General features: G+C 56.8%; 1 protein-coding gene across 1 annotated transcript in view; it reads right to left on the reverse strand.

Moving 5' to 3' along the window:
• Window positions 1-738: 738 nt before the first annotated feature.
• Window positions 739-8,954, reverse strand: part of NPTX2 (neuronal pentraxin II) — an 11,125-nt gene continuing 2,909 nt past the window's right edge. The window contains exons 3-5 of the mRNA XM_010845743.1: window positions 3,999-4,243; window positions 1,922-2,101; window positions 739-966 (exon numbers count right to left, since the gene is read on the reverse strand). Of these exons, the coding sequence (XP_010844045.1) occupies window positions 739-966; window positions 1,922-2,101; window positions 3,999-4,243 (653 nt within the window). The remainder of the gene's footprint in view (window positions 967-1,921; window positions 2,102-3,998; window positions 4,244-8,954) is intronic.

An 8,954-nucleotide genomic window follows, 5' to 3' on the forward strand; every position in this document is an offset into this window, starting at 1 on the left:
GGCACCAGTGGGAAAAAGACACCTTTCAAAGCCAGCCAGGATTCCGCCAAAGCGCAGGTCAGAGGGCAAGCTGACAGAGGGCGGGGGGACAGCGGCCCGGGCCCTTCTGTGTCCAGGGTTCCTGTTCACAGCCCCCTCCCTGGAGCTGTGGATGTGCCCTCCACCTCGGAGATCAGGCAGGGCAGTGTCTGGACAGCCTGCCTTCCTCTACAAGCTCAGGAGTTCCTGGGACAGAAAGAGTCACAGCGTAAAGAACACCAAGAGAAAGGCCCTTTTTTGGGCGGGTGAGGGGGAGAAGGGCGGGGCTTCGCTGCGTGCTCAGCTGACAGCAAGGGTGTATGCGACACACCAGGGACACGGCCGCTCCGGCAGGACGATGCACAGCCTTCGAAGGGGACGGACAGACGGCGCACACGAGACACCAGGGATCCGTGACAGCGGGCAGGGTTGGGGCGCGCTAGCGTTCACAGGGGTTCTGAGCAGGAGTCCCTCCACGGCAGGAGTCAGGAATCCGTCCACCTGCGGCTCAGGGCTTCCTCCCTGCCCCAAACCAACAAAATCGTGGTTCGGAACAGATAAGCTGGTGACAGATGCTGCCACAGAGCCTCAGGCTTAGAGATGCTCTGGGAGGGGCTTTGGGGGCCCCCCGCCCACTGTGGCAGGAGGTTCGTGCCCAGTTCCACTTGGGGCATGAGGAGAACGGCCCGGCCCCTGCCTCCTGGACAGAGGGGCGGGTGGCTACAAGTCAAGGAGACGCTCCTCGCAGGTCTCCACCGGCCACTTGGAAGCTCCTCCGAACACGTCCACATTGTTGTCCACCCAGGGGATGATGTTGCCCGGCATGTTCGTGGAGCAGTTGGCGATGTTGATGATCTCCTGTGCACGGAGGACGCGGTCCCAGATGTTGAACTGGCTGAGCTCCCCTACAAATGCCTGCGTGGCATCGAACCTGCCGCCGACTGTGTCCTGGGGAAGGGGGACACAGTGCGTGGGGGCAGGCTCGGGGCAGACATGTCTGTCCCGTCTCCCAGGCGTGTGACCGGCCTGGCGGGGGAGCGCCAGCTTGAAAGGGACGTGGGGCAGGGGCGGACTCCCCTGACTCAGATGGCACCCCCTGACCACTGAGTCCTGCTGCTTCCAAAGGGTCTCATGAGGCCCAGGAGAGGGCGTGGCTCAAACCACCCCACTTTACGGAGGGGAGACTAATGAGAGAGATCCTCCAAGGCCCCTGAGCTGGAACTGGACCCGGGTCGCTTGACTCCCAGCCCCTCCCAGGGGAGAAGTAGAAGGGAAGTGTCTGGGGGGGGTGGTGCGGAGAGAGCCAAGAGCCCCAACTCAAGGCCCCCCAGAGGACCGGGGTCTATTCCCTTGATTTCCACCAGCAAACCCCAAACACGGGCTGAGACGTGAACTCTTCTCTGCCCTCCGCTCCAGGGGCGAGCTTTCTGAGGGCGGCCTCTGAGCCCCCGACCCGTCTCAACCATAGATGTGGTTCCCCAGGTGGCTGTGCTGGGGATCAAGGTCATGACCCTGAGCCAGGAGCCCCTGGAAGATGCCAGTACCAGCCAGGGCCCAGCATCCCGAGTCAATATAGCGGCAGGCAGAGGCCAAAGGGCCAGAGATGGCCCGGCGTCCCTGGGGCTCCGGGGACGCTCCTGCCTGTGTTGCACAGACTCCACTCTAGAATCTACAGAACCCACCACACCAACCTGGTCCCTGCTAGGAAGGGCAGGACGTGTCCCCATCCCTGCCCTCACCCCCTCAGGCCTCAGGACAGCCGGAGTTAGGCCAGAGGGGACCCCAGGTGTCCAGCCCAGCTGTCATGCCGCGGTGACCAAGGCCAGGTCCGGCAGGCAGAAGGCTGGGCAGGGCCCCGGGCGGGGAGACAGCCATGTGCTGTGTGGCCAGCCGCTGCACTCACCTGCTCCTGCCCGAGGATGAGCACACCGCCTGGCTTGATGGGGTGCCACGGGGCCAGGTTCTCCCCGGTGCCCAGCTTCTCCCCGTCCTGGAAGGCCTCCCACATGCCGTCCCGTGTCGTCCAGGTGACACAGATGTGGTGCCACTTGCCGTCACTGACAAACAGGGGCAGCTGGGCGACCTGTGGGTGGCAACATGCAGATGAGGGCCCCTCAGGGTCCCCAGGAGTCGGACCTGGGGGCACTGGAGGCCATGAGCCCACTGCTGCTCTCATCGGGAAGTGGGGGTCCCTTCTGATCTCCCCCCTCTCTGCTCTGTGGGTAACATGCCCAACCCTGCAAGCTCACAGGGACCCTTGGACTAGAGACACCATATACATCACAGACTCTTAAAGGGAAAGGGGTAGGCTGGGTACAAGCTGCTGACCCCAGGGGGACCCTGCTCTCGACTGGACACGCTTGGATCCTGGCTTGGCTGAGGGTCTGGGATACTGTGCAGACCAAGCAGATGAGACGGACAGCTCCCTGCTCTCATGCTCGTTCTGAACGCCCCTTGCTGGAGACCCCAAAGGGAAGTCAGAGCTCTACTGGGCAACTTCTTTAGAAAACAGTCAGACCAGGCATCTACACTCTGCTAGTAAGGTCCCAACAGCCATCACGACACTTGGGGATCTACACGCGTGTGTGTCCTCCTGGAGACCCCAAAGGGAAGTCAGAGCTCTACTGGGCAACTTCTTTGAAAAACAGTCAGACCAGGCACCTACACTCTGCTGGTAGGGTCCCAACAGCCATTGTGACACTTGGGGATCTACGCGTGTGTGTGTCCCCCTGGGCAGGCCACCCACCATTATGTGTGAACGTTGGGGGGAGGGTAGGAGTCCACACAGGGCCCTTCCGCCCCACACCATCTCCCCGAGGTCCTGTAAGTCCTCTACAGACCAGCTCTGCCATCAAGCATCATGTTGTTACTGTTGGTGTCCTAGCAACCCGGAGCTCCCTCCCAGGAATTGGCTGTTTACACGACATTGAAACCAAGAGGAAAACAAGGCTCTCGGCTCTGCTTTGTCCAAGTGCGTCATTTAGAACAATTAATCCCCAGCTCAAGGACGTGGTCACTGCCGGAAGGAGCCCCTCAGGTGGATTCTGTAGCGTTTCCCACTTAAACAAACTCCAGCCAGAGCAGTTCAGTAGAGACAGGCAGGGTGGGGGCCGAGTGCCCGGTGAGCCCTCTGGGGCTGTGCAGCCATCCGCCACTCAGCCCCAGGAAGGAGGACGTGAGGCTGCATGTTGGGTGACATGCAGCCCGCCTTACATTTAAGTGAGGCTGCAGGAGGGTCCCACAGACGCCCAGAGCTGATCTCTTAAGGAGACCATGTTCCTGAATGTCAAAATAAGCCAGTCTATCAAAAAGGGACATTTACTCTGGAAAAGGCAGGACTGGAGGGACAGGAGACGGATGGATGGTTGCCTCAGGCTGGGGTGGGAGCAGGAGGTGACTATAAAAGGGAACAAAAATCAACACAACATTGTAAAGCAATTATCTTCCAATTTAAAAAAGGGAAAGGAGGAAATCTGGGTAAAGAGGAAACTGTTTTATATTTTAATTGTGGTGGTTACACAGTTATGCATTTGTCAAAACTGGTTGAACTAAAAAGTATAAATTCTACTGTATGTAAATGTATTTCAAGCTCCCCCCGCCCCCGAAAGACACGCTAATGAGAAATATCACACAATCGCACACACATACACAAACACACACCCTCCCCTATTCCTGGGGAACCGCCCTGACTGACTGGCCTGAGGGCCCCTGAAAACTCAGGCTGTCCCGAGGAGGCCCAGTTCACTCTGACCCTCCGTGGCTTCTTGGTGGGACTCACCGCTTGGATACCCACAAGCTACAGCTGCCTGGCCCCCTGCCCCCTGCTCGGTCACCTGCCCAGAGTGGGACTGAGTCAGGGCCAAACCGTCCCCTTTGGGGAAAGGATAGCCTTGTGGTCAGATGTCAGACTTCCTGCAGCATCCCAACCTCGATGGCCGCCTGGATAGGGGGGAGGGTGGCGGCCGTCCCAGTGAGCTCACCTTGTCATTGATGAGCAGCTCGATGGGGTTGTTGCCCCACTCAATCAGCACGATCTCGTTGGCCTGCCCGGGCACGGCATAAGAGAACGGGGTGCCGATGCCCGGCGAGGCACTGGACCGCAACCACAGGCAGATGGTGAAGGCATACAGCTCAGGCAGCGTCTTCTTGATCTTGCCATACAGGTAGTTCGTGCGGAGGGGCAGGGACACTTTGAACGCATCCGGCGACTTGAAAGCACTGTTGCCTGGGGGTGGTGGTGGGGCGAGGGGGATGGGGAGGAGGGGTTGACAGCGTGTGAGCGCCCCCGTCTCTTTCCCCAAAACCAGCACAGCCCAGAGCAGCAGTTGACCTGGACCCCCTCCCTGCAAGCGGGTCCCCTAAGCACAGGGCACCTGCTATAGACTGACCGCTGTCCAAGGTGCTGAAGTGGGAAACAGGCACATCCTTGCTCTTGGAAGCTCGAGGAAGGGGGAAGAGGCACGCTGGATTTAATCTTCTGGTTAAACTAAGCCAAAAAACCCTTCCTCAGCGATGTTCTGTTGCCTCTGCTGTTTCCTAGAAATCTGGCTCCTTCAGCAGGGCTGGGAGGGGGCCTGCTGGACTTGGGCTTGGAGGTGGGACCCCGGCGCTCCATAAACACTTGTCCACCAACGAGTCCATGTCACTTCTCCCCCAGAAGAATTGCCACTGCCTGAGGTAAAGGAGTCAGGCACCTGTGACTCGATATTACAGCTGAACTCAGAAGTGGCTTTTGGACTAAATCCCTGAGTGAATTGCTTTGCTTAGGACCTGCCCGTCCCTCCTCGAGAGAAAACCAAGTTTACTGACCCATTTCCAGCAGGAAGCAGATTCCTGACCCACTGAGGTGAGCCCACCCTCCCTGAGCCTTGATCCCTTGGGGCCTACCTGGGGCTGTCCCCAAGCATGTGGTGCTTCCGAAACCTTTGGCGAACAACTGAAACTCTTAAATAGGTCTAAGTCATTTTTGGTACAGTTTTGGTTGAAGCTTGAAATTAACAATATCATAACTAAACACACAGAGGACAAGCCACTGTGTGCTTATCACAGATCCCAGCATTTGCAGGGGACTGCAGACTCTGTGCACCATCACAGCAAAAGCTTCTCTCTTGTTGGGGACCAGATGCTGCCAGGGAAGGAACCTAAATGCCCGCCACTCCTTCAACAAGTATTTATTAAGCGCTGACGAGGGGCCAGAGGATCCTCATTTCATCAAAGACAGGCAGGCTCTCTCGGCCTGGAACCATACTGCCTGTGTCACTAATGGATGAAATCTGCTCCTTCCTCGCCCTGCTCTGGAGAACAGGAGCCAGAATGGATGAACCATTCTCCACCACGAGCCCCCAGTCTCATTTTTTAAAAAAAGATTTTTGATGTGGGACATTTTTAAAGCCTTTATTGAGTTTGTTATAACAATGTTGCTGTGTTTTATGTTTTGGTTTTTTGGCCATGAGTCATGTGGGATTTTAGCTCCCCCAACCAGGGATTGAACCTGCACTGCCTGCATTGGAAAGCAAAGTCTTAACCGCTGGACTGCCAGGGAAGTCCCACCCCAGACTCATTTGCTGCCACAGTGAGGAACACAGACACGTGAGAGAAGCTCTTTGGTGCACAGTTCACACCCCACCCGAGGACCTTCTGACCTCTCTGGAACGGGCAATGTAGAAACATCAGAGTCTAAGCTTTATATGTAGTATTTATTTCTATCTGCTGACTATGCAGTCTTGCCTGATCCCTCCTGACCTCCCAAGGCTGCAGAGTGCCGGGAGACGGGTGGGAAGACCTTGTTGCCTGGGGAAGCTGAGGGCAGGGCCAGGCCAGAGGTTATGCTGAGATGGGCCCCCTGTGAGGCTGAAGCAAAGCTGAGAGACCCAGAAAGTCCTGGATCCCTGATTTTGCAAATTTCACAGTGGCAGCAGCAAGGCTCAGAAAAGGGTACCAACTTACCCCAGGTCACACAGCCCGCAAATGACAGAGCCAGGAATGGAAGTTGTACTTCCCAAGACATGCAGCTGCAAATACTTAATGTGCAAATGCTTGTGTTTTCATGGGATGTGATTATCTAATACAGGGAAATGGCTTCTCTCCTTGCAGATGGGCAGGCTTGCTGATTTGATCAGACTCGGGGTCGGTAATATCATTAGCCCAGTGATAACAGATCGGTTCCATCAACGCTGGGAGAGCCAAGGGGCAGCTATACACTGAAAGCCGGCGCCCTCTATTCATATAAAACAGCTTGGAGGTTCAGAGGAAACTTAGTTAAAACCAATTAAGGAATTAAAGGGCCTGACCGATAAATCAGAGACTGCAGGTGGCCGACAAGCCAAGGATGGGGAGCAGCCTGGGGCTAAGAGACAAGGGTTCCAGCGTTTACTTCCGCTCTGAGCTGGGCTCTGCCTGGCTGGAGCACCCGGAGTCCCGAGGCCCCCACAGATGAGCAGGTCTCCCAGTAAAGAAAGCGAGCACCCTTGGGACCTGGGCGGCAGGAGCATCCACACGCAGGGTTGGAAGCTCAGCATTGGGCTGGGAGGAGCCTCCCGCCCAGCAGGGCTGAGGCCCACATGCCACTGTAGGCTGCAGTCTCTGTGACTCTGGTCCTTGGGGGTCGCCGCCTACCACCACCCCAGCTCTGCAGTCTGCCGGCCACGTGAAAGCGGGAGTCACTCGGTTCTGACTCAGTCCCTCGTCTAACCAAATCCCATCTCACTGGGTTGTCGCGGGGATTACAGGAGACACAGAACGTGGAGCTCAGAGCCTGGCATCTGGCACAAAACAGGCACTTAACAGGCAGGAAATGGTGCACGGAAGACCAGAGAACCCCCAGGGCCCCCCTCCGTGTGTGGTTGAGGTCTGTCTCCCCTGGGCTCAGCAGGATGCTTCTAAGGAACACAGTGTGCTTTCTACTCATGGTACATTTGGGGGCTGGCAGCTTCCGTCTCTGCTCACACCTGTCACATACATGACAGACACAGAGAACTGCTCAGAAGACAAATGATCACCTTCCTCAAAGACTCACCCCAGGGCTGGGTGGAGCACACAGGATTCTAGAGCTCTCATCCAGGGGTCGAGAGGCAGCGGACCCTGAGCCACTGCTCACTGCCAGGGTCTGCAGGCTCTGTAAGAATGGCCCTGTCCTTGTGGAGTCCAGCTCTAGTTTGGACACGGACCTCCCCTCTGTGCCAGGCAAGCTCCGCAGGCTCCGCAGCACCCATGAGCATGGGTGCAGGAATCAGACTGGCTGAGGTGAGGCCTCACTGTGGCTTTCTGGCTGCGAACAGACACACCAAGGTCGGGAGGGAGAGTCACAAAGGGGCAGCCCCTGGGTGGCCAAAGCCACGATGAAGGAATTTGGAGGAACCCATGTGAAACTCAGAACCACCCTGGAGTCACAGAACAAGATGGGGAGGGGCGGCGTTATGTGCCTGTTGCCGTCCATTAGCCGGTAGCCTGGGCCCCACCTCGACCCCCTCTCCCTGAGACAGATGACAGGTCTGGCTGAGAACTTCGGAGCACTCTTTCTCATCTATGAAATGGGTATAACAAGAGTCCTGTCTCCCACACTCGACTCAGTAGACTTCTACTAACCCGCTTCCGTTAACCCACTTCCTTGTAGCAACTCAGCCACCAGGCCAAGCAAGGTACACCGCCACCAAGGTCTCTGGCAAAGCCCTCCCCTCACTCTGCAGCCATCCCCTCCTGTCAAGGTACTGAGTAACTGCAGTGTGCCTGCTCCCTCGGCCTGCAGGTCCCACGAGGGCGAAGCTGGGCAAGGGAAGGTGAGCCACCCATCCCTGGCCCCAACGGTGCCTTCCTCTCCTCCTGCCCAGTGACAGAGAGGTAAGTTCCAGCTGCTCTCCCTTTGGGGAAGGCCTTTGAGACCTAAGGAGCTTCCTGAGGTCACCCAGCAAGGGAGGTGAGGCAGAGAGGACTTTTTTTAACTCAAGAATCCAAGTGCAATAATAATGGTAAGGAAGGAAGAATAGGCTTTCCTGGAAGAGGAGAGCAGGAGACGGATGAAGGAACCCTTTGACTTTGGGGGTGCTGCTGAAAAAACGACTAAATCAAATGAAACAGAAACACTCTCTCCTTGGATGCCTCCATCTGGCCCAGCTGAGCCGACGTGGCTGGAAGAGTATGCGGACATTCTGCCACTGGACATTCACCTGCCAAATCATACAACTGAGTCATCAGAAGCTGCCCTTATCCAGTTAGTGCATTTGAAAGGTTATAATCCTATACCCACAACCAGCAAACCTAAAACTTCACACCCAGCACAGTCTGAATGATCTAGGGCCCTTGATCCCTTCCCTTCCTTTTCCTGTGGGAGAAACTCATCCACGAGAATCTGAGCAGAGAAGAGAAAGAGACTCAGAGTCCGCTGCAGGGTCTAGTTAAGGGACTGAAATGCCTGTGTGGCAGGAGGTCAGAAATCAGACTGGACGAGCGGATCTTGAGTGTCTTGCTTTTTCATGGACAATGCCAGTGGGGCTGGGGACAGGGTTAATTCCAGAGATGGCTGTTATCAGTCACCCCGATTGTTTGCTCAAACAGCCAGGAACCACCAGGCAGGCAGGGCCACAATCACTGCTGACAACGGGTCTGAGCACAGGTAATGAAAACCAGGACCCTCCCAGCCGCTAGCAGTGCCCCTTCCATCTCCACCGAGTCTCTGACCAGTGCCCAGTGCCGACAGGGCACACTCTGTGCACCACGAGATGACTCAGGTTGAAACAGCAACACCTGGCCTGAGAGGTGAGAGGCAGGAGGGGGAGGCGGGCTGCGGCTGGGACGGTAAGGAGTCCGGTGGTTTTCTGCCCCCAGCATTGGAGGATCAGAGGTGAGGACGGGAGAGCAGTCTCAAAACCGGGCAAACTCAGGAGCAGAGCTCCCCGCCAAGAGTCACCAGGCAGGGGTCTAGCAATGACCACTCCCTCAGG

This window comes from Bison bison, unplaced genomic scaffold, assembly GCF_000754665.1.
Source record: "Bison bison bison isolate TAMUID 2011002044 unplaced genomic scaffold, Bison_UMD1.0 scf7180017864223, whole genome shotgun sequence".
Classification (NCBI taxonomy): Eukaryota; Metazoa; Chordata; class Mammalia; order Artiodactyla; family Bovidae; genus Bison; species Bison bison.